Source organism: Podarcis gaigeae, assembly GCF_964106915.1.
Source record: "Podarcis gaigeae genome assembly, chromosome: 15".
NCBI lineage: Eukaryota > Metazoa > Chordata > Lepidosauria > Squamata > Lacertidae > Podarcis > Podarcis gaigeae.
Window position 1 is genome coordinate 7,693,852 of NC_139692.1, and position 24,528 is coordinate 7,718,379.

The 24,528-nt window shown below is 49.4% G+C and overlaps 3 protein-coding genes across 3 annotated transcripts in view; all 3 read left to right on the top strand.

Annotated features, from left to right (window-relative positions):
* LOC310832095 (beta-4C adrenergic receptor-like) overlaps nt 1-24,528 on the top strand; it is a 685,807-nt gene that overhangs the window by 572,248 nt on the left and 89,031 nt on the right. The gene's annotated exons all lie outside the window — the stretch shown is intronic.
* On the top strand, nt 23-19,413 carry LOC310832071 (uncharacterized protein). The gene is made up of 17 exons (XM_083713552.1): nt 23-159; nt 1,233-1,339; nt 5,969-6,313; nt 6,840-6,985; nt 8,178-8,256; nt 8,842-9,060; nt 10,055-10,198; nt 11,437-11,603; nt 12,150-12,262; nt 13,023-13,141; nt 13,325-13,485; nt 13,833-13,945; nt 14,721-14,845; nt 15,255-15,473; nt 16,472-16,576; nt 17,908-17,997; nt 19,216-19,413. The coding sequence occupies exons 2-17, from the start codon at nt 1,309-1,311 to the stop codon at nt 19,365-19,367; spliced, it is 2,328 nt and encodes a 775-aa protein (XP_083569678.1). The 5' UTR covers nt 23-159; nt 1,233-1,308; the 3' UTR covers nt 19,368-19,413.
* LOC310832159 (leucine-rich repeat-containing protein 26-like) lies at nt 20,444-23,360 on the top strand. Its single transcript, XM_083713787.1, has 2 exons — nt 20,444-21,257; nt 22,580-23,360. Exons 1-2 carry the CDS (start codon nt 20,585-20,587, stop codon nt 22,849-22,851), a joined length of 945 nt encoding a protein of 314 aa, XP_083569913.1. The 5' UTR covers nt 20,444-20,584; the 3' UTR covers nt 22,852-23,360.

The following is a 24,528-nucleotide window of genomic DNA, read 5'->3' on the forward strand; positions in this document are numbered from 1 at the left end:
GCAGATGTGTACTGCCCCCAGTCCAGGGCCTGGAGATCCAGGAAGGACAAATGCCTCTTCCTCGTCTTGGATGCGGCCCTTGAGTGGAGCCAGGCCCTGAAGTTCTGCCAGAGGTTCCACGGTGGGAGCCTGGCCACACTGAGCAGCCCACAAGATCTGGTGAGCAGTTTCTCTGGTCTGAGCACAGGGAGTATCTGAAATGGCACCCAGGGCTGCCAAGAGTCATTTGGGCCCCAGGGAAGAAAATAAAATGGGGGCCCCACCCAGCAAGGGCTGGCCAGCTAAAATTATTTACACAGGATATAAAATAAATTTGTAATCTCATTTTTATGTTAATAATAAACACGATAACATTTGCTTGAATTCGTTTCGTTCTGGATTGTTTGATTGGATGTTTATTTTTTTATAAAAAATTATTAGGAATTTCAACATAACATTTAATCAAAAATACATCATCCTCATTTTCTCCCATTTTTTCCCTCCCCCCTTCCCTAAAAAGACCCCCCCCCCCCGAGACTTCCCTCAGCTCCTCTCTCTGGTTTCTCAGCATATGTTATTCTCTTCATATTGTAAAATGTTAAAGATCCTTAATTAATCTATCAATATGTTACCAATAAAAAATTTGTGTATGTTTATTCAAAACCTGCCAAGGAGTCCAGTTCATTTTGTTGTTTCTTTAAGTACTTTGTAAAAGGTTCCCATTCTTCTTTAAAGTCACAGTTATCCTTATCACGTAGTTTGTGTGTCAATTTTGCCAGTTCCGCGTAATCCATCAGTTTCTCTTGCCACAGTTCTTTGGTCGGGATTTCCTCATGTTTGATTGGCTGTTTAAATGTGTTGTCAACCACTTTGAGATTTCATTTAAAATATAAAGTCGTATATAAATGAAATGAATAATAATAATGACAATAATAACATTAATAACAATAAATCCCACTGGGGGGAAATCTAGTGCCATTGCGGCGACTGTAAATTAGGTCTAGATCAGTTGAGTTTCTAACACTGATCACTCTGCCTCATGATAGAGCCGGCCCTACATAGGTAATGGCGCTGGGCTTCCCAATTAGGCTCTTTGTGCTCCTCCCAGCATCTTCTTGGCACTCAGGCCTCTCCACCCTGCTGTCTCTGGTGGCTTTGCACAGTTTGCATCCTTTGGGGTGCGCTGACTGGCAAGATCCCCACTGCGTGTTTTTGACTGGCGAAGGAAAATGACCTTCTGCATTCCTCCACAGGTCTGGCTGCAGAAAGAGCTGGAGGTGAGTGTCTGGACTGGGCTTCGCAGTGGCAGAGGCTTGTGGCATTGGGCCGATGGGGCACCCTTCAACCAAGCCTTGCGGCGGTAAGTAAGAACCCCTGAGAAAGAGACTGTGGGGCGGGATGGGTGGATTGGGGCCATTTGTCTATTAAGACGGCAATCCTGTGCACACCTGCTTAGAAGTGCATCTCACAGAACTTAATAAGAACCACTTCTGAATAATCCGTCAAGAAATAATAGAAGCAGCTATAGTGCAGAGATTGAACACACTCGCTGCCAAGTCATCTTGCCATCCGTACAAGAACCCAGTAAGGTTGGCCACTATCATTGTCACCATATTGCATGTGGGGGAAGGTATGGGGAGAGGCTGCAGCTGGGAGAGAGTTAGTTTATCGTAAGCAACTTTCAAAGGAGTTCTATTTTTATTTAATTACTTTTTTATTGTATTGTATGTTGTAAAGTCTCAACCCCCCCCCCCAAAAAAAAAAAATTATCAAAGGAGTTTGAGGTCTCCTAAGGAGCTGTTCAGGATAGAGAAACGTTCAGAGGAGCTGTTTCATTCACCAGGCTTATTTTTGCCTGGATCTAGCAATCGCAAGTCTTGAACAACTTGCTTTGATTTCCAAGAAGGTTGTCTGAGAAACATGGGACTGAAGCCAAGCCAAGGGGACCAGATCTAAAACTGAGCACCTCAAAAGGGCACAAGTCAGCAGGCCTGCCAGACGCCATCTCTGGCTTCCCTCACCCTCTCTCATTCTCTTTGGGGCCAGCTTTGTTCTCTCACAGGGTCCCTCAGACATAGAAACCTGCATGCTGGCCCTGAGCTCCGGCTTCCTGAAGGCCGAGCCGTGCCACAGGCCTCACCGCTGAATATGCCAGGCCTCCCACCAGAGTGGTAAGCAGAGCTGCTTTGGGCTGCAGACATTTTTCATTTCATAGAATCCTAGAGCTGGAAGGGACCAAGAGGGTCATCCAGTCCAACCCCCTGCAATGCAGCTGTCCCATACAGAGATCGAACCTGCAACCTTGGCATTAGCAGCACCACACTCTAACCAGCTCTGCTATCCAGGCTGAGTTTTCATTTTGGTATTTATGGGGCATTCCTGAATTGCAAGGGGTTGGACTAAATAATAGTAATAGTAGTAGTAATAATAATAATAATAATAATAATAATAATAATAATAATAATTTTTATTTATACCCTGCCCTCCCCAGCCAGAGCCGGGCTCAGGGTGGCTAACACCAATAAAATCACAATAAAAACATAATAGGGGAAAAGGGGGGGGGGGACAAATTTAAAATACCAGTTAAAATGCAAATTAAAATGCAGCCTCATTTTAAAATAGCCGATAAATCAAGACCATAGAGGGAGGGAAACATAAGGGTCAGACCGAGTCCAAACCAAAGGCCCTGCAGAAAGATGTCAAGTCCTGCAGGGCCCTAGTCTCTTGTGACAGAGTGTTCCACCATGTCAGGGCCAGTGCTGAAAAGGCCCTGGCCCTAGTTGTTTTTTTTTAAAAAAAATATTTTATTAAAGATTTTCTTAATACAGTAAAAAAGAAACCAGAATAAACAGAAAACAAAACAGGAAAAGAAACAAAAATACAATTAACATCTTATAATAGCCATATTTTCTTCACTTTTTGGACTTCCTCACATCTCTCGCTCCTGCGTTCCAAAATTATACAATTTTAACCAGCAATTTATCACCTTGTTTCCATTCTTATTCTATAAATTTCCAATATTATGTCCCTAACTTTAGATACTTTTATCTGAGTCTTAAATACCCAATTTAAACCTAATAATTATTCAAAATTTATTTTTCTCTTAAGATTCGCTTACTCTCATATTCTTTCCAACTAGCTTAATGGTGCCGTGTTATTTTCAATCTCGCATCCTTCTTAGCACTCATGTAATTTACAATGTTTTTGTAGATAGTCCTTAAATTTCTTCCAATCCTCTTCCACTGCTTCCTCTCCCAGGTCTCGGAATCTGCCGGTCATTTCTGCTAGTTCCATATAGTCCATCAGTTGCATCTGCCATTCTTCCAGCGTGGGCAAATCTTGAGTTTTCCAGTATTTGGCGACAAGTATCCTTGCTGCTGTTGTAGCATACATGAAAAATGTTCGGTCCTTCTTTAACACCCTCTGGCCAACAATGCCCAAAAGGAAGGCCTCTGGTTTCTTAGGGAAGGTATACTTAAATACCTTTTTCAGCTCATTATATATCATTTCCCAGAAAGCCTTAACCCTAGGGCAAGTCCACCAGAGGTGAAAGAACGTTCCTTCGGTTCCCTTGCATTTCCAACACTTATTATCAGGCAGGTGGTATATTTTTGCAAGCTTAACTGGGGTCATGTACCACCTATATATCATTTTCATAATATTTTCTTTCAAGGCATTGCATGCCATAAACTTCATACCGGTGGTCCATAACTTTTCCCAATCAGCAAACATAATATTATACCCAATGTCTTGTGCCCATTTTATCATAGCTGATTTAACCATTTCATCCTGTGTGTTCCATTTTAACAGCAAGTTATACATTCTTGAGAGTACCTTAGTCTTAGGTTCTAATAATTCTGTTTCCAACTTCGATTTTTCCACCTGGAAACCTAACTTTTTATCCAATTTAAAAACCTCTTTAATCTGAGCATAATGTAGCCAATCTCGCACTTTATCTTTTAGTTTCTCCAAACTCTGCAGCCTCCAATTATCTCCATCTTTTTCTAGTATTTCCCAATATTTCAGCCATTTGACCTCCATATTGGGTCTTTTCAGAGCCTTAGCTTCCATAGGTGACAGCCACCTTGGGGTCTTATTTTCTAATAAGTCTTTGTATTTTGTCCAGACATTAAACACTGCTTTCCTAACAATATGGTTCTTGAAAGTCTTATGAATTTTAACCTTGTCATACCACAGATATGCATGCCATCCGAAAGCGTTGTTAAAACCTTCCAAATCTAAAACATCAGTGTTTTCAAGAAGCAGCCAATCTTTCAACCAGCAGAAAGCTGCTGATTCATAGTACAACCTTAAATCTGGCAGGGCAAACCCCCCTCTTTCTTTAGCATCAGTTAATATTTTAAACTTAATTCTGGGCTTTTTGCCCTGCCAGACAAATTTAGAGATATCTCTTTGCCACCTCCCGAAACACTCCATTTTATCCACAATCTGTAAAGTCTGAAAGAGAAACAGCATCTTTGGCAATACATTCATCTTTATAGCAGCAATTCGGCCCAACAAGGAAAGTTTCCATCTTGACCAACTTTCAAAATCCCTTTTAATTTCTGACCAACACTTTTCATAGTTATCCTTAAATAAGCTCAGATTCTTTGCTGTAATGTTTACCCCTAGGTATTTTACTTTTTTAACCACATTTAACTCTGTCTCTTTCTGAAACCTTTCTGATTCTGAAGATGTCAAGTTTTTCCCCAATACCTTAGTTTTTTGTTTGTTTAGCTTAAATCCCGCCACCTGACCAAACTCATGAATCAATTGTAATACCCTTTTTGTACTAGATTCTGGCTCCTGTAAGGTCAAAACTAGGTCATCTGCAAAAGCCTTGAGTTTATACTGTTTCGCTCCGACCTGAATTCCTTCAACCAACCGTTCCCCTCTGATCATATTCAAGAGCACCTCCAGGACTGAAATAAATAGCAAGGGGGAAATAGGGCAACCTTGTCGTGTTCCTTTTTCAATTTTAAACTCTTCCGTCACCACATTGTTAACTATCAATTTAGCCTTTTGTTCTGAATAGATTGCATCTATCTCATTTTCAAATCCCCGTCCCACTCCCATCCCTTCCAGGTTTTTCTTCATGAACTTCCATGAAATATTATCAAAGGCCTTCTCCGCATCTATAAATATTAACACTGCTCTTGTATTAATATTGTTTGCAAAAGTTCCAAAATATTAATGTTCCTTGTGTTGGCAAACAAATGTCTACCTGGGAGAAAGCCTGCCTGATCTTTATGAATCACTTCATTTAGAACTTTTTTAAATCTACTTGCTAAAATGTCTGCAAAAATTTTATAATCCACATTTAGAAGGGAGATGGGACGGTAGTTCTTAAGTTGTGTCTTTTCAGTTTCTGATTTAGGTATCAATGTGATGAAAGCTTCTTTCCACGATTCCAGTGCTTTCTTCCCCTCCATAATCTCATTGCAAACCTCCATTAGTGGATGTATCAAATAATCTTTCAATGTCTTATAATATTTGGAGGTAAGCCCATCTGGCCCTGGAGATTTACCCAATTGCATATTCTGAATGGCATCTTCGATCTCTTGTTGTGTTATTTTATAATTCAGGGTTGATCTATTTTCTTGAGACAACTTTGATAATCCATTCTTTGTCAAAAATTGTTCTATCTCAACCTCATTTTGCGGCCCTTGAGTATATAGTTGTTTGAAGTATCTCTGGAAGAGCCCTGGCCCTAGTTGAAACCAATCTAACCTCCTTGAGGCTCAGGACCTTCAAAGTGTTGTTATTTGTGGACCTTAAGGTCCTCCGCGGGGCATACCAGGCGAGGCGGTCCCGTAGGTATGTGGGTCCTAGGCTGCATAGGGCTTTAAAGGTCAAAACCAGCACCTTAAACCTGACCTTGTACTATACCGGGAGCCAGTGCAGTTGGTAAAGCACTGGATGAATGTGATCCTGTGGCCCTCGTGGTCCCTTCCAACCCCACAATTCTATGATTCTCCCCTCCCCTCAGGCTCCTACATGACCTTCCCTGAGAAGTCCTTCTATGGTGCTCCCTCCTTGGACCTGAGCTTCCCTTCGCTGGAGGCTGCCAAGCGGCAGTGCTCTGCCTTGGGCACGGGGTGTGACGCCGTGGTCAGCTCCGCAGGGGGCCACCGCCTTGCCAGGGGGACACGCCTTGTGGTCCTGGAAGACCCTGACGCCAGTTCGGCTGCTGCCGTGCATGTCAAGTCGAGCTGCCGGCCCGGCTTCTCTGGCCAGGACTGCCAGTCGATGTGCCCCCGGTGTGAGCCAGGCCTGAGCTGCAACCCGCTCACGGGCCTCTGCGATGGATTCCTGCGCTACAGGGAGGCAGCCGGTATGTGCATCTCAAAGCAGTGGGCTAATGGGGCTCTCCTCCGAGCCGTCCCTAATGCAGCCACCCTCAATCCCATGCAAAAAAGGGTCACATTTGGAGAAACAGGGTTAAACCAGTTGTGGCACTGGCTCCAACCGCCAGCCCTGGAGCCCTGAGAGGAAGGAGGGCTGGTGGCCTCGTTTGGCACCATGGAGCCCTTCAGACCTTCTGCTGCTCCCCCCCCCCATAACCTCCCTTGCCACCTGTTTGCTCCCTTGCCCCAGTGCAAATGGATTGCAGCTGCCTTCAAGCTTGTAGCTCTTCCAGAATAATAATAATATTTTTTATTTATATCCCGCCCTCCCCAGCCAAGGCCGGGCTCAGAGCGGCTTGCCAGGAAGCATCATGCCTTCTGACTTAAAAACCCTGCTCCTGAGTGCCAGGAGCCAGGGGGCACCCTGCAGTTACTTGGTGCAAAGGGTGTGTGGTTGCCGAGTAACCCCCTGGCACCGCGGTCAGCTAGTAATGGCCAAACCCCTTTCCCTAGCGGCGTATGCCTCTCTGAAGTGCCTGCCCCTGGATGACTGGGTGTTTGAGCATGGAGCCTGCGTGTCCTCGGAGCGCTACAGCAGGCAGGACGAAGCAGCCTCTGCTTGCCAGAGGTACCTGGGTGCTACCGTGCAGAAGGTCAAGGTGAGATGGGGTCCCTGCTGGAGGCTGGGGGTGGGGGAGGAGGCAGGTTCTGGTGAACTTCTCACATTGGAACCACCATAATTTGACTCGACTAGAGTTGAAAGGGACCCCAATAGCCATGGAATGGGTGTGCTATGCCAACCTCCTGGAGATGGGCTGTGGGAAGGGGTCCTGGGTAGTGCTTTTTTTTCTAGGAAAAAGGTGCCGGTACTCTGGGTAATTGCCCTGGGTGCAAAATTTCCTCAGGGCCAGGAAAAACAAATACATGTAAAACAATTACATGATTTACTGGAACTTCATTGAGATCTTGGTATATAGTAAAGGTAAAGGGACCCCTGACCATTAGGTCCAGTCGTGGCTGACTCTGGGGTTGTGGCGCTCATCTCGCTTTATTGGCCGAGGGAGCTGACATACAGCTTCTGGGTCATGTGACCAGCATGACTAAGCCGCTTCTGGCGAACCAGAGCAGCACACGGAAACGCCAGCACACGGGAGCCAGAGTAGTACCTATTTATCTACTTGCACATTGACGTGCTTTCGAACTGCTAGGTTAGCAGGAGCAGGGACTGAGCGACAGGAGCTTACCCCGTCGCGGGGATTCGAACCGCCGACCTTCTGATCAGCCAGTCCTAGGCTCTGTGGTTTAACCTACAGCGCCACCCGCGTCTCTATCTTGGTATATAGAGATGCATTATAAATAACTTGCTGCATTATGCATGCCTATTTTTACCACAGGGGTAACACTGTCCCACATTTTGCCAGGACCTGGGCTCGCATCTCCTTCACCAAGCCCAGGAAGCATTTGCCCAGCTTAGGGAAGAAGGCACAATGCTCTAAGGGGGTCTGCCCAGCTTTGGAAAGGAGGCAGCAGGGCTCCAGAATCCTGTCACAGCCTCCTGCCTCCATGGAAAAGCAGGCGTGATGCTCTGAGGGGCCAAGAGCCCTCCCTCCTCCTGCCCTCCAAAAAGGTGATGGCTTTGTGTACCATTGTGTTCCACCAGAAAAAAAGGACTGATCCTGGGACAGGCAAAGTACTTTGAACCTGACATGCCTGATCTCTCCCGCAACTTCCCCTGGTCTTGCCCCAACCAACCGGGCCAGGGATCAAGAGGGTGGTGATGGGAGCCCAGCAACATCTGACTGCCCCACAGGCTAAGCTGCCCCATCTCTCCGCTCTCTTTCTTTTTTTCAGGCCAGGGCTGGCTTTGCTGGTGGCGAAAGAGGAGGCTCAGAGCCAGGCAGCTTCCGCTGGGCTTGCAAGCGACCTGAAGGTGGGAGTATTCTCTGGGGAGAAAAGATGATGATGAGAATTTATTAAATTTGTATACCGCCTTATACCGGCAGGTCTCAGGGCGGTTCTCAACATAAAATCACAAAATCTCAAAATACATAATAAAAACAAGAACAACCCAGTAATCCCACTGGCTCCCCAAACACATTTTAAAAGGGCATTGGATGTCAGTCAGCCAAAGGCCTGGTTAAGGAGGAACATTTTTGCCTGGCACCTAAATCCCCACTCAATCTGTCTTTGATGCACTGAGGGGCTTAATGCCAACGTATCCTTATAGCGGAGAGGTGGGGAATGTTAGGGGTCCTTTGCCCTTTGTCAAACTTCAGGGGATGCCCTCGGGAGCTGAGTTCCAGCTGCATACACACCTTATATTTAAAGCACATTATCCAATGTACCCTAGGAACTGCATGTTGTTAAGGGTGCTGGGGGGGTTCTAGCTCTGTGAGGGGTAAACTACAGTTCCCAGTTTTCGGGTGGAGGAAATGTGCCTTAAGTCGCCTTGTTCTGTACATTGCCAGGAAGAGTTTTCACTTTATTTCTCCCACTTTGTGGCATCCCCACACAGATGTGGACCTGCCATCTTTCAGGGAGAAGCTGCTCCTTCCTCAGCAGGGCTCGGCCCCCCAGCAGAGGCGAGCGTCGCTGCAGGAAGCCAAGGACGCCTGCTACCTGCAGAAGGAGGGCTGCACGGGGCTGCTGAGACTTAGCGGGGCCTATTACCTGGTGGCAGGGACGGTGTTGGTGGACAGCCCTGGCTCGGACGCCATCCTCTACGTGAAGGCAGGTGAGTGGCTGCTTCTGCTGCATTTGAGACGCAGGAGGACAGGGAGGAGGATGGGAAGGGGGAATAGTAGTGGGTTGGTAGATCGGGGTCTGGAACACCTCCCTCCCTCCATTTCAGGGATGCCCCTGAACACTGAACAACCCAGCAAGGTGCTTTAAATGTGTCTTGTGGTGGCAGGTTAAAGGCCAACCCAGTGTATTGCAGTCTGAGCTTGTGTGGATTAGAAGCCCCTTTGTCAATGGATTTCAGGAGCCTCTCCCAGAATAAATTCATGCCTGGCTTACTGCCCTTTGACCCATCATACCTGGGCTGAGGAATGTTTGCAGGTTCAGCTGCATGAGAAGACAGGAGATGTCTCCCATTCTGCCTCTGCCTGTGCCCTGTTTCCAAGAGTGGCCCGTCAGATGCTTCCAGGGAGTCCCCAATGAGGGCTGGGAGGCAATTTCATTATTTATTGCTTATTTATTTCAGCCCAAGAGGCTTCCAGTTAAAACAAGGCAGTCCCTGCAGGCTTACAATCTAAAAATCACGACAGACACACACAAGGGAAAAGGTGCAGGGAGGGAAGAGAGAAGCAGCCCTTCTCTGATGGTCTTCAGAGGCTGACTTGAAAGAGAGACCCCACTCTGGTGTCAATAAAAGCTTAAGATTTGCTGGAGAGGACCAAAGACCTGGTGGCCAAACACATCACACAAGGCACGAAGGCAGCCCTAACCCCATTTGGCCAGTACTGAGACTTTCCTCCCTAGTCCAGTGCTGAGAGAGGCTTCCTTGTTGAGGCTGGCCATTCCTCCTGTGTGTTGGTGTGTGCCTGTGCCACCAGGTTCAAAGGCTGAGCTTCAAGGCTGCAGGATCTGATCCCTGACACCTCCAGTGACTTCTGCAGGGCCTCCAGCAGACATGCCTCTATCCAGAGTATCATGAGGCCAGTCAGAGGGGCTGGTGTCTCCAGGTAGCTCTCACTGCCTTTACCAACAACTCTCTGTCCTTGCAGCCTGCTCCCCCAGCTTCTGTGGGGATGGGTGCCGGCAGCGCTGCTCTCCGTGCTTGAGCACATCGACCTACAACCCCCTGACGGGCCAATGCGATGGGCGCCACCTGCGCTGCGTCCGTCGCTTCACCCCCTCGTGCCTTCATGGTAAGTTTGGGGGGGGCGGGGCGGAATATGAGTGACATAAAAATGCTGCAGCATGACTGAGTGAGGCCTTGTTGGCATATGACACCTGCTCTCAGAGATCTGCCCTGGTTGCTGATTTGCTCCTGCACCGAGTTCAAGGTGTTGCCATTTGCATATAAAGCCCATGGCAACTTGGGACCAGTTTACCTACGAGATTGTGTGATTACATGTGCCTATCAACTGCTTAAAAGGTAAAGGTAAAGGGACCCCTGACCATTAGGTCCAGTCATGACCGACTTGGCATAATTGGCATTGCTACAGGTGCCACAGATACACTTTGTTATAGCGGGGTGTGGGGTGTGTACAATTTGACAACAAAACATACAAATTCTATAGCAAAACCAAAAATACCATCAAATTGACCTCCCCTCCCCCTCTCATCTGTGGTTTCTTTCATTTTATCTTTACTGCTGCATATCCAAACCAATACCTTATTATTTATTTTCTCTAATAATTTCCTTGAGTTATCTTTACTGCTCATTTTACATTAACCTTGCTAATGTTTTAAGTTGTTTACAATTTTTTAAAAAAATACTCAGTAAATTTCCCCCAGTCTTAGTTAAATTTCTTTCTTCCTGGTTCCTTACTCCTCCCATCGAAGTTTAGCCATCTCCACATACTCCACCAAGCACCTACACTTTGGAACTCCCTGCCTATTGAGATCAATCAGGCTCCTTCACTGTACTCTTTTCAGCACCTGCTAAAAACATCCTTGTTTAGGCAACCCTAGCCAGGTGTTTGCAAAGTGGATGTGAATTTCAGTCTGTTTTAGTACTTTAACTTCTGTATGTTTAAAAGTATGATTGTTAATTTTCTTGATGTTACTGTTTTATTTTTCGGTAAGCCACTTTGAGGTGTGTGGCTTTTTAAAAAAAAAAATACAATCAAGCGGTGTATCTTTTTTTAATGAAATAAATAAGTACAAGGCAGGCCTTCTTTTGCTCCATGAACTCCCACTGTTGGACGCATTTCTTTAGCTTAATCATTTACGCTCGTCTTTTCTGTTAATAAAATAAGCCAAGCGGCTTTGTGATAAAAGGGAAAGTCAACATAGAAAAACAAAACAATACATCATTGGAAATAACAACATCGTCAAGAGGCAGCAGCGCTACAGCTTCACAGAGAACAGGCAGGCTGGCAGGTTAGAGTCAGGGTCACGTTGCGAAGCTACTACTGCTCTGCCTGTGGTTGTTTTCCAGGTTTGGTGAGCTCGAGATGTCCACATGCTCCTGGCTGGTGGTTCTGGGACGGTCACTGCTATTACGTGGAGGAGCACAGCAGCAAGAACTGGCAGGGGGCAAAAGCCACCTGCCAGACATATGGAAAAGACGTGGGCCTCCTGACCCTCAGCAGTGCCAAGGAAAAGGCAGGTTGGGAGCTAGTCATGTTCCCAGGTGGCATGGCTGGCGCTCCTTGCTTCACTGTGGGGTAGCTGCCAGTAAGCTTGTGTGGCCCAGTTCAAGGCCAGTATATGAAGCCCTAAATGACTTGGGCCCATGCACCTTCCCCATTGCCAACCATCTTGGACTCTGCAAAATCAGTGGTGAGGCCTATTCAGGGATGTTACTACAGGGCCTTTTCAGTGGTGGCTCCCATTTTGTGGAGTGCCCTCCTCACTACTGACTTTTAGGAGGAAATTTCCAAGCATTCCTGTTTGCCAGGCATTTGACGGCTGAAGGACAATGTTCCTGGCAACCAACCCTCAGATCACTGGGTTGGAGAACGTTTCCCACTTTTTGGAGGCTGTTTTAACTCTTTATAGGTGTTTATACCTACAAACATTTTGTTTCAATATATGGAGCTATGAAGCACATTGCTGCCACCAGAGAGCTGAATGTTCATGTTGTAAATGAGCAGGTTAAACCAGTGGAATGAGCCTCCTCTCCCACCCCCGTCCGTTCTTCCCCTCCAGGCCTGGATAGCAGCCATGGTGCAGAAGAACAGCTGGACAGGGCTGAATGATGTCGACAGAGACGGGACTTGGACATGGGCAGAGGGCCGAGCAGCCAACCTCTCTTCTCCCTGGTGAGTGTTTTGGGGGCAGGTGGCTGCCTTCAAGCAGACATGGGCAACCAGGCCAGCATTGACAAGAAAGACTCCCTCTGTGCTGGGCCAAGGGTTGAACCTGGGACCTCCAGCCGGCGTGGCCTGTCCTGTTTCGCTGCCTGAGGCAAAACATGACGGTGCTACCTATGCTGTCTCTAATTACAGGGGGCGTGTGGCTATGGCTTCTGGGTTCTGAAAAGGTCTTGCGAGCATCCCATGAGATCACGTGCTGTTCTTGCAAGATCACTCTGGAAGCTGCTGCTGCAGCTGCTTCACTTCGATTCAGTGGAGACATGGGTGGTGGTGGGATTCACACCCATGGAGGGGCCCCTTGGATTCTGTCACCTGAGGCAGCTACCTCAGTCTGCCTCATGGAGGGGCCAGCCCTGTTCTACAGGCAGAGCAGGTGCTTCAGAGGGGCTCCCTTTATATATTGGCCTTCTGGCAGCCAACTTATCCAGAACTCCAGCAAACCTGAATCACAGAATCGTAGAGTTGGAAGGGACCCCAAGGGACATCTAGTCCAACCCTTATGCAGCTTCTGAAGGAGTGATCATCTCCCTGCATCTCCTGCCACCACACTGTCAGAACTGCACCGCCAGCTTGCAAAGCTTAGCACCTCATCCCTGGTCCCCATTGTCCTTCCTTCTCTGTCTGGCATGTGACTTTGGCTTCCTGGGCACCTGCCATTCCTTGTCTAGAAGTTGGTGGTCCCAGCCATTTTTGCTTCCCTCGCTAGGTTGGCGGACACACAGCTTGCTACCGGGGGCTGCCTGGAGATTGGGCCGCAGGGAGAGGGACAGGTGGCTGCATCCTCCTGCTCCGAGCTCAAGCCGTGGGTGTGCAAGGGGCCACTGGGTAAGTGCTTGGCAAGACTTTAAAAGGGGACAATGCCACCAGGTCCCAGTGCTCTCACCTGCCTCTCTTGGCCAGAGACCCTCTGCTACACTGAACGGACTTTGGGAATGATGGACTGTGGCCATAATCAGGGAAAGCAGCTTGGGCCTTGTTCTGGATAATGTCCCCCCGCCTCCTCCTCAGCACCCCGGAGTTCCTGTCCGACGGACCCCGGGTGGAGCCACTGGAATGGCAGCTGCTACTTCTGGGACCCCTCCTTGGCCAGCGAGTGGCAAGAGGCCCTACATGCCTGCCGGAGATTCAAGAATACAGAACTGCTGCACCTGACCTCTCCGCAAGAGAAGGTATGGCTTTTCCGTACCAGCATCTCTCCAGAAGCACAGGGCCCCTCATGATGACCTTTGATGGCATGCTGTCCATGGAGTTGGGCTGCAGTTTCCAGAAGACGGCTCCCTCACTGGCACTCCCCTCAGCCTGCAATCAAGGGGCAAGTGGTGCTTGCCCTAGGGAAGCTGGAGCCCTCTCCTTCCTTGATATTGACCTTTCTGGAGAACCCTGTGCCACCCTGTACGTGCCCAAGTCCTCCACCCCTCTCCGTGCAGGGAGGCAGGTGAAAGGTCAACTGAGGCATCATGGGATGGGTGCCTTCTTTCCACCCACCCTGAGGTTGCGGTTGCCATGTTTGTTCTAGGACTGGGTCCGCTCAAACTTTGGAGGCTCCTTCTGGACGGGCTTGAATGACCTGAAGGAGGAATCCGTCTTCCGGTGGACAACACAGGAGCCCCTCAGCGAGCAGATGGGACAGTGAGCACCCGGGTGGTTCCTCCAGGGCCCTTTCCCCCTAGATATGACTGCCCTGTGGGCGAATGGTGCTGGGGAAGGTCATGCCCCACCAAGCTTTAAGTAGATCAGCTCAGACATCCCCCCCCCAACAATGTTATTGTTTTGTAATAGAAAATTGCTCAGCTTAATCCAAAATGACCCAGCTGGCATTGCAGCCCCTGACTGGGCACATGCAATGGGATCCAATCCCAACCCAACTCCTGTGAGCCTCCTGCCTTATCTATCAGAGCTTCCTGACATCAGTGGCTGGGAAAACTGCATTTTCCATTCCTCCTTGTACCTGGTGTGCTGTATAGCCTGCCTGCATCCCTTCTGTTTGTCTGTCTCTCTTTCTCCTCCCTTCTGCCTGCTGCCACCATCAGTGTAGCAACCAATGAACAATGGGGCTGGAAGGAACATAGTTTGAAGGACTGTTGCTGGATGAGAGCTTAGGGGAAGGAGGGAAGGAAGTGAACACTGCCCTAGCTCAGATGAGAATCTGAGCCATGGAAGAATTGGTTGGGAGGGTAATGGTGTTCATCTCATGTTCGAGGAAAGCATTGCATTTTGAACCAGGAAATATGAGATGTGGCAATACCTCTGATGATGAATTGAATTTATATGCCCTGGAGTGCTGGCATCCTAGTCGAGAGCATTTGCAAAATTCCTTTTGGAGGGAGCTCTTGTGACCTCCCCCCCCCCCCGAGCCCTGGAGCACAAACAACCCTCTTCCTTTTGCTTTTGTGTGTGGGGAAAGGTACCTGAAGGATGATATGGCTGATGGGGGCCTGAAGGACTGTGTGTGGTTCAACTCATCAACGGGGCTTCTCGGTGATGCCAGCTGCAAGGAGGAGAGGCCCTTCCTGTGCAAATGTAGTGAAGGTAATTAGGTTATTTGTTGAATTTGTGAGTTGCTTTATCTTGCCCAGGGCAACCCAAAGCTTCTTACAACCAACCCAACCCTCTTTCCCTGAGGAGGGAGCACACAATCCCCATCGCTCTTTCTGAATGCTGAAACTGGGCCCCTGCCCATGCATGTACCCCTTTTGAAAGCTACCTGAGACCCTGGCTGTTATTTTTACTTGTTGATTATGATGGTCTTTTCTTATGCTCTGCTCTTTCACTGTGCTTTTATGTGAGTCACCTTTGGGGGTTGTTTTGGGGACGAAAAGCCGCATTCGAATGCATCCGCAAATAAATAATTTTACAACATGCCATGTAAACAGGATCTGTTGGTGGTTTTAATTGTGGAGCTTTAGCTAAGCTGGCCGCACCATGTTTCCCTTCCCAGCAGCCACAGAATGGTTTGATGAGCAACCTGGCCACGGCGTGGCAGGAGAGCCGTCTGTGCTGTACCCCTCCGCTGAGAGCCTGGAGCAAGCAAAGCAGGAGTGCCTGATGGAGCACAATGTGTGTGCCGCCGTCCTCCAAACAGGGACTGGCTTCTATCTGATAAGCTCCACGGACAGCATTGTCTCCAAGCCAGATTCAACGCTTTACAGGTGGACCAGTAAGTGGGTCTTGCGTAGGGACGGGAAGAGAACCCTCTTTGTGTCCTCTGCCTGAAGGACATGATGGTTCCTCCTTGCAGAGGAGTGGAGCTTCCAGGTGTCGCGGCAGTGCACTTCTCTCCAGGGAGAAGGAGGTCTCCTTGGGGGCTTTCAGAAGGATCTCTAAAGCCCCTGTGTGCAGCAGGGATGCTGGACTAGATCTTGCCTAGATCAGCAGGGCTCTTCTTATGTCCTTATGAGAGAAAGGCATCACCAAAGTGTAATTCTGAACCATGCCTGCCCAGGGGCAGAGTGCCACCCCCAGCGATCTGCAACATGCCTGCATCCTGGCTGCTCTGGTGAGGAGCACATGCACCAGGTCATCCAGGTCTGCAATGCAAAGGCCTTAGGGCCTGTCCAAACTGGGGTTAATGCAGTTTGTGAACCACTCACACCTCATCCATGTGGGGGTTCTCCTCCAACATCTCTTCCCTAAATCCAGAGATTCCTTGTGCTTTGAAAATCCAAACAGGAGAGCTGCATGGATTGCATTAAGCCCAGGTATGGACAGCCCTTTGTCGAGAGCTGCTTCCATGTGCAAGACATGAAACTGGTGCAGCTTTCCCTGTTGATTATAGGAAGAACTTCATCTGCTGGACTTCTGTGCATCATGCTGATGTTAAAGAACAGCGAAAAAGCAATGGGGGGGGAGTGTCAAGCCAGCTGCAGTCTGTGGGCCAGCCTAAAAGGCGAAGCCACTGTCCATCTCGGCCTCCTTTCTCCGCCCTCATTGGCTTGCCTGAGAGCCAAGTTGAAATAACAGCAGCAATAGTCACTCAAGTCAGGTGTTTGATGAGAACATCCTGCTGGCTTTTAATGCTGTGTGTTATGTAGCAAAGCCCCAGAAACGTAGTTGCTTGGAGGAGAGAGCTGTGTGATGTCAGCTGCTTCTGGGGCCACCATGCCCTTCCTTCTCATGCCTGAACCCTGCTGCACTCATCGCTCTGTTTCCTTTCAGTCTGTGCAGAGGGCTTCAGCGGCCCCTCCTGCCGTAGGGCCTCGGCACCCCCACCACGACCTGCCTGCGACTGCAGCGGCCGATTCCAGACAACGGCTGAGAAAGGTGAGGGAGCCGGCAGTCGTTGTCACAGAGCCTCTCTTGGGGAGCAGCAGTGGCTCAAGAAACTCATTTTTTTGCGGCCTGTGCCAACATTCCAGTGGGTTACATAACATGGCTGGCAGGCTGTGGCCACTTAGGAGTGCAGAAGTACCTGCTCAGTTGCTGAGCACCAAACCTGGAGGATTGTGGTTCATCCTAGCAGCAGTGTGTGTGTGTGTTTGAGAGAGAGAGAGAGCACATCTTAGTCATACATACCTGTGTGTAGCTGCTCCCAGCAGGACATCCTGTTCCTGCCAGCTGTCCTGGGCAACCCCAGTGACAGAAACCTGCTTGTTGCAGAGGCGGGTGGGGACAGCGGGCACAGAGTAGTCTGTTTACTTTCCTGACGGAACAGGTTCCTATGCATTCCTTTTGACATGGCATAGCTGCAGTCCTATCCCCACTTACCTGAGAGTAAGTTTCGTTAAATTCAACAAGACTCATTTCTGTGTAGACACGATTAGTATGGTGCTGTTAAACATGATCTGCCCTCTCACACTGGAGGTGATGAATTTCTTCCCCCTTCTCCTGGATTGTATTCTGGGTCTCTCCCCCCCCCCCCCCCAGGCCCCTTCCTATCCTTGTCTGCTTTATTTCCACTTGAGAAAGGTGCCATCAGAAGGTGAGCCTGATGCTATGCTGGGCCCTGCAAACTGGGGGGGGGGGGGCAATATGTCTTCACTGAGTCGTGGAGAAGCAGGGGTAGAGGGAGGCCTAAGTGGGGTGGGTGGAAATATAGACTTGCATTTTTGTGGCAGCACCAATTGCATTTCTTAGATAACTTATTCAGGAAGCAAATTCGCTCCTTCGGTTAACAGTGAATGACTTCAGCGGACTCTCTTGCGCCTGGTGCGTGACGCTAGCCAGTCCTTAGAACGTGTTGAGAATGGAACTTTCTGACCCAGCCTTCAGCCCTGTACATCTGGGGCTTGGCTCTGTTACTTCAGCAATGGTGGAAAGCCATAGGCTGAGATGCTTGGGGTGGGAAAGGCATTCCAGAGCTGTGGGGCAGCCCCTTCCCTAGCCCTTGGAGGGTGTTTTCACCAGAGTCTGGCACTGTCCAATCCTCCTACCATGTGTGCTGACCCCGCCATTTCCTGGTTCTGCCATCCTTCCTTTGCACAGAGTATGGGTTTTGCGGTGTGTGGGGGGGGGGAGAGAAGTTGACTTAAACCAGTTTACACTGTTGGTAGCATAGGTATTTGCATAGTTACATCCTGCTGAGTAGGAAGAGGAGGCGGCGAGTCTGAGGTTTTGCCTGAGACAAATAACTAAGGGGCCTTTTCTTGTTGCAGTCTGTGGTGTCCCAGTGCAGACGTGTGTGGAGGACTGCCAGCAAATGACAACCTGGAGCAATTGCTCTCTCTGTCTGCCTGCCTGTACTGGTAAGCAAAGAGCCCCTGTCCTGTGAGTTGGGTTGGGAGCACATGGGCAAACCCTCCGCATTCTCTGGGCCCTCAGTCTCTGGGCTTAGATTTCCAAGGATAACAGCTTTCTTTCTTAAAACAATATCCCTGGTGTGTTATTCCTTGGCATGGCATGGCATGGCGTAAATAGTCTGAGTCCTGCATATCCTTACAAGCCACTTTGCAGGACCTCAATCTTTCTGCAAGTTAAACAGAATAAAAATAAACATTGCAAAGCCCAAGCTCCCCACTGAAGCAGAGCTGCTTGCCAGACCTTGGCTTCCTTGCATGTGGAGAGGTATTTTCCTAAACCTGCCTGAGCCACTGAAAACCGGCCTTACCAGGCTTCATTCTTCTTCATTTATTTGTTTTGTGTATTTGTACACTTTACTGGCTGTGCTGGCAAGCGGAGCAGAGGTGGATGGCCTGCTGTTTATAGTAGGATCCTAATGGATGCAATGTTAAGTGTTGTTGAATTTGGGCCTGGTGATGTGGAGAGGGTGAAGCACTATGGAGCCTCTCGAAGCCAGTACCTCTTATTTGGGTGGGTGGGGGACACTACAGGTGGCCAGGCTGTGTCTTGTGGCCACTAGTAGAGCACAAGTCTAGTGACACCAGATCCATACACTTGCTGCCCAGTTCCTTAAACTGCACAGCTCCTTGCCACTTACCTGTTGACGGGGCTCGTGGGATACTTCCTTGCTAGTTTTGTCTGACTGGTTGCTGGCTGCTTCCTTTTTTCCAGAGCACCAGCCCTAAAAGTTAGGATTGTGCTTTGTATCAGCAGCTCCACCTCCTGCCCCTGCCACGCCCCTCCTATTTAGTTCTATGTTTAATAAATATATACAGTATCCTGCCTTTCCTCCCAAAGATGGCCAGGGTGGCAGCGAGTAACAAAACATTACCCAAAACATTTTAAAATGCTTCCAGTGCAGAGGCAGATTGGAAAAAGTCTCAAACTGAAAGTGTTGTTGGAAGAGGAAGGTCTTCAGCAGAGATGGTACTTCCCCTATGCTGCCTCTCCCAGCAAGGAGCCCTCTTTGGGTAGCTGAAATGCTTCTTCAGCTGACAGCTTTGTGCTGGCAGGAAGGGGTCCAGCACAGGACCCTCCTCCCTCCTCGGGTTGGTCTGGGCATGGAGGAGTCGGCAGGTACGGAACCAGCCACCCAGTGTGCTTTCTTTTCCTCTATCCCCCAGAAGTGACCCTGATGAGCGGCCTAGATCCTGAAGAGCTGGCCCTCATCACCATGGTCCAGTACAAAGTGCTGCACTCCCTCAACCTCACCGCAGAAGATGAAAGGGACCGGGGAAACTCCTCCAAAATCATCTATGATGCCAAATACCCATGATGCTGTTTCTGCATCCTGACGGAAGGAAGGAAGGGGCCAATAAAAGGTTTTTTGGGGGGGGTTCGTCCCCTCCTATCTACTTGAGGCTTGCATCCTGGGTGTTCCTGTTTCCACTGGGAGCTTGGCTGCATGGATGGGCCCCTTCCCAGAAGCAGGGGCTCAGGGCAAAGTGGCAAATTTGGGTGTCCCATTTGAAGAGGGAGGGAGTTGTGGCACCTTTCCACTCTGGTTGGCCAGCCAGATGCCTCAATGGGAAACCCTAAAACAGGAGCTGCATGCAAGAGCAACTCTCCTTTGGCTTCCAGCAACGGCTATTCAGAAGCACCCCCTCCCCCCCCATGGCTGTTAGCATCTGCAGTCCATGGGGCACCTCTTGTGCAACTGGAAATGGGCCAGTAGCTGGCCCGCCTTATGGCAGAACAAAAGCTGCTTTGTCAGAGTTTTCATCCACTTCCTCCATCGTCCTGTCCCCTGCAGCAGACAGCCAAGTCCCTCTCTGACTGTCAGGAGCTGGAGTCAAGCGTAGGCAAGGCCCTTGGGAATCCTGGTTCCAGCCTCATGAGCATGTTGTTGCATCATTCCTCCTCCTCTTCAAATTTGCCTAGTCCTTCTCCTGAAGCCATCCAAACTGACTGTCACCCACCTCTTGTGGTGTGAATCCCCTCAGCTATAACTAGGCCTTGTGTTTCAAGGCTGACCTTACCTTACAGGCTTCCTGCTGCGAGCCTGAAATGCCGCTCTGAGCAGCTCCTTGGAGGAAGGGCAGGGTGAAGCACACTAATAAGTAAACCAGTTAACTTGCCTGGCATGATGTGCCAGGGCAGCCTGAGAGCAGCAGCCGAGGGGTAATGCCAGGCAAAGCCCGGAGCCGGCTATCCCAGGGCAGCCTGGTGTGGCTCTTTTGGAGGAGACAGGCTGGGCCCAGGAGGAAGCTGTGGCTTTGCCCCTTGGCAGGCAAGGCTGCCCTGTTAAAATATTTGCTAAGGAAGAGCGAAAGCTCCACCCATCATCAGCTGCACCCAGAAGAGAAGCCAAGTTAATAGCTGGGCAGAAGCAAGGCTGGCATGCAGGACTCTGCTGGAGCAAGGGCAGTTGCTAAGAAGGGGAGCCCGAGAATTGCCCTCCTTTTGCAGGGGAAGGCTGGTGGGTTGGGAGGTTTTTGGCACAAGCTGTGAATCCTGGCCCAGGAGTCAGGGTGGGCATGAAGAGGAGGCTCCATGGCTTGGTGTGGTAGAAGCCAGGTCCTCCCCTCAGGCTCCAGCCTTACCCGCTGCAGTTGCCTTCAGACCTTTGCCACTTTCACCCTCCTCCTCCTCCTCCTCTACCCATCCCCCAGCTGCTCTGCCTGCCCAGCTGTTTGCAGCTGTACCTCTGGGGAAATCAACTGCATGGAGCACAAGCTGCGCTGGGTACCGGAGGACCTTCCAGCCAATGCCACCACTGTCCTGCTGGACTACAACCGCATTGCTACCCTCCAGAACCGCACCTTTGTCGTCCAGGGCGCCCTGCGCCACCTGAGCCTTCGGAGCAACATCCTCGGGGTCATCCACCCCCAGGCCCTGGCTGGCCTTAGTGAGCTGCAGGAACTGGACCTGAGTGGGAACTACCTGATTGTCCTGCAACCCAATACTTTCCTCCCCGTGCCGAGGCTGAGGATGCTGAACCTGGGGAACAACAAGCTCTTGACGCTGGAGCCAGAGCTGCTCAGGTCCTTGCCCCACCTCGAGTCTCTGTTTCTGCAGGGCAATGCGCTTGTTTCACTCTCGCCCGACCTCTTCAGCAACCTGCCTTCCTTGCACTTCCTCAGGCTGCACAACAACCCCTGGGGGTGCACCTGCGCCATCCAGCCCCTCTACCAGTGGCTCACTGACAACGTGGAGAAAGTCCCAGGTGAGCAGGACTCAACAGGGAAGGGGTTGGAAAGCTCACCTGTAGCTGGTGGCTTTAACAGCAACAATCGCCATTATTTATAGTTTTATTTCATGAAATTTATATACAGTAGACCCACAACGTAGGCACATTTAACTTTTGCACATTTAGCTTTATGCGCTTGGCCAAAAAATAATAATTAATCATTTTTTTAAAAAATGGGTATCTGGGGGGGAAAAGATGTTGACAATTCCACCAGCTGCTGCACCTGTGTTTTGACTCTGCACAATTTTGGCTTTATGCACTATCCCTGAAATGTAACCCCCATGTAAGATAAGAGTTGACTGTACTGCTTGATTGCAGAAAACCTCAAAGTGGTTGAAATTTTTATTTTCAGTTCTCTTCCCGTTATCTCCGCTGCCCTTCAAAGTTCCAGCAATACAAGTCTGTGAACACATTTTCTCAAAACAAATAAATAAATTGGAGCCATAACAATTTTTTTTAGGGGGAGGATTCAGTTTCCCAAGCAGCTTGCCAAAAAGAATACATGGTGTGTGGTGGGTGCAACTGGCTTTTATTATAGCACCATCAGCTCCTTTAGAAATGACTAACCATTTGTTTGTTCGTTTAGGGTTGTATCCAACAAAGTTCAAAGCAGACCCATTGGAACAAATGAACCTAAGTTAGCCATGTACAGTGGTACCTCAGGTTAAGTACTTAATTTGCTCCAGAGGTCCATACATAACCTGAAGCTGTTCTTAACCTGAACCACCACTTTAGCTAATGGGGCCTCCTGCTGCCGCGCTGCCAGAGCACGATTTCTGTTCTCATCCTGAAGCAAAGTTCTTAACCTGAAGCACTATTTCTGCGTTAGTGGAGTCTGTAACCTGAAGCGTATGTAACCCGAGGTACCACTGTACATTAGTTTCAGCAGGTCTTCTCTGAGTAGGACTAACATTGGATACAACCTTTATTTCTAAATTAGATTCCTTCCCCGCCAGACACCCGGGGAGGGGGGTCACAACTATCTCCGGTTTGGCAATTAATCATGTGGAAGACATATTGATGAACTTTTATGGAGGTTATGGGACCTTGTCAAGCACCACATGGCACTGCTGTTTTGATTTCTTTTCTGGCTAACTTTAGAACAGCAGGTGCCTTGGTCTCCCTAAAAGCTCCTAGCAGAAGCAACCTCCAAGCAATCCACGTTAATTCCTTTGGCAGGCAGCTTAAGATCTTAAACCGGTTTGTGCTTGTTGGTTAGCAATCCTCTGGTCCAACACCCCCAACTGCTGCAATAACCACAGCCTTGCTCTGAGTCTCCGTGTCTCTCCCTTTTCCAGAGGTGGACTCTGTCTCTTGCAAACGTCCCACACAGCTCACCCAACATCCCATCACTGCCATTGGGAACGAGTCCTTTGCTCACTGCCGGGAGCCCTGGCTGAACGTAAAAGATTATGCTTTCTTCCTGCTCATTGGCCCGTCCACCTTCTTAACCAGCATCTGCATCTGCATCCTCTTCGGCTCGCTAGCGGTGGCCCAAGCAAAGATCCTCAAGGTGTCGTCCATCCGGCCAGGCGCCCTGGCAAGGCGTGCAGAGCGCGGTCCTCGCTAGCCAAGCTGCACCTCCAAAGTGCCACTGTTTCGATGACTCCCCCTCAGTCTCTATGGTGTAGTTACGCTGTGGCCCTGCGATGTGGGTCACTGTTACTCCTGGTTTGTTGATGGTATTGAGGGTTTACCTGGATGGGAACGTGAGAAAGCCTTGGGTAAGAGTGTGGGTGTGCAGCTAGAAAACAGGAGGCAGGTTTGCAGTGAAGTGGCAGCAAGCTTCTGGACCTTTCCTCCTATCCCACCCTTTGACCCTAGAAGAAGTGACCCCCACCAGCTCAGTGACCCCCAAGATCACAAGCCAGCCTTGAGTCAAAGGTGACATGCTAGAAGTTTGTGAAATTATAGGCAGGACAGAGAAATGAAGCTGAATGTGGGAAGATTCAGGACAGACAAAAGACAGATTTTCTTCGTGCAGCAGAGCTAAACTGTGGAACTCGCTTCCATTGGGAGACAGTGATGACCACCAACCTAGATGACTTTCAAAGAGGGTTAGACAAATTCATGGCTATTGGTGGCTAAGCTCTGCCTCCACAGTTGGGAGGCACTAAATGCTTCTGAATACCAGCTGGTGGAAACCACAAGAGAGGAGAAGGCCTGTGTGATCAGGTCCTGCTTATGGGTTTTCCAAGGTGAGAACAGATGCTGGACAAAATGGGTCCCCATTGGCCTGATCCTGCAGGGCTCTTTTCATGTTCTTGCCAACAGAAATGCGACTGGGTGGAGCAGTGTTGACATCAGCAGCTGTGGACAGAGGCAGTGCTGAGTACCCTTCTTCTGCTCTGCTGCGTGTCAGCACCATCACTGGCTAGAGTGTGTTTTGCAGCCGCTAGCACAACAGAGGGGACCCAATCAGCTTCCAGCTAGCGCTCTAAAGCAGGGGTCAGCAAACTTTTTCAGCAGGGGGCCAGTCCACTGTCCCTCAGACCTTGTGGGGGGCCAGACTATATTTTGAAACGGAAAAACACACACAAATTCCTATGCCCCACAAATAACCCAGAGATGCATTTTAAATGAAAGGACACATTCTACTCATGTAAAAGCACACTGATTCCCGGACCATCCGTAGGACGGATTTAGAAGGCGATTGGGCCGGATCCAGCCACTGGACCTTAGTTTGCCTACCCATGCTATAAAGCTATCAGCTGCTGGGCCAACTCCTTCGTCTGAGACCTGATTCTCTTCAGTTTAAGAAACTTCCTTGGCACTTGTCCTCTTTGCATGGCACAGCAAGTGTTCTGAGATGATGCCACATAAGCCCCTGACTCGCCCAATAACTGCAAGCCTACAGCAAAAGGTAGGGTTCGAACACAGAGATCAGCAACCAATCCTGTGGCATACCCAAATCTGTGACTCTGAGATGGCTGGTTGGGTGGGCTGGCTTCTCAGGACGGGAAGGATACAGAGAGGACTGAGCCAGCACTCACCTCTGCACAAGTTTCTGTTGCACTTAGGAGAGCTTTAGGGTCTGAACAAACATAGAGGGGAGAGGGTGGATGTGGCAGGCATGTAAAGGTAAAGGGACCCCTGACCATTAGGTCCAGTCGTGACTGACTCTGGGGTTGCGGCACTCATCTTGCTTTATTGGCCGAGGGAGTTGGCGTACGGCTTCCAGGTCACGTGACCAGCATGACTAAGCCACTTCTGGCGAACCAGAGCAGCGCACGGAAATGCCGTTTAC

Coding starts and splice junctions, on each gene's coding strand:
- LOC310832159 (XM_083713787.1), top strand. CDS start 20,585: ATGGCTTGGTGTGGTAGAAGCCAGGTCCTCCCCTCAGGCTCCAGCCTT. Junction 21,258..22,579: donor CAACGTGGAGAAAGTCCCAG/GTGAGCAGGACT, acceptor TCCCTTTTCCAG/AGGTGGACTCTGTCTCTTGC.
- LOC310832071 (XM_083713552.1), top strand. CDS start 1,309: ATGGGGCACCCTTCAACCAAGCCTTGCGGCG. Junction 6,986..8,177: donor CTACCGTGCAGAAGGTCAAG/GTGAGATGGGGT, acceptor TCTTTTTTTCAG/GCCAGGGCTGGCTTTGCTGG. Junction 15,474..16,471: donor AACGCTTTACAGGTGGACCA/GTAAGTGGGTCT, acceptor GTTTCCTTTCAG/TCTGTGCAGAGGGCTTCAGC.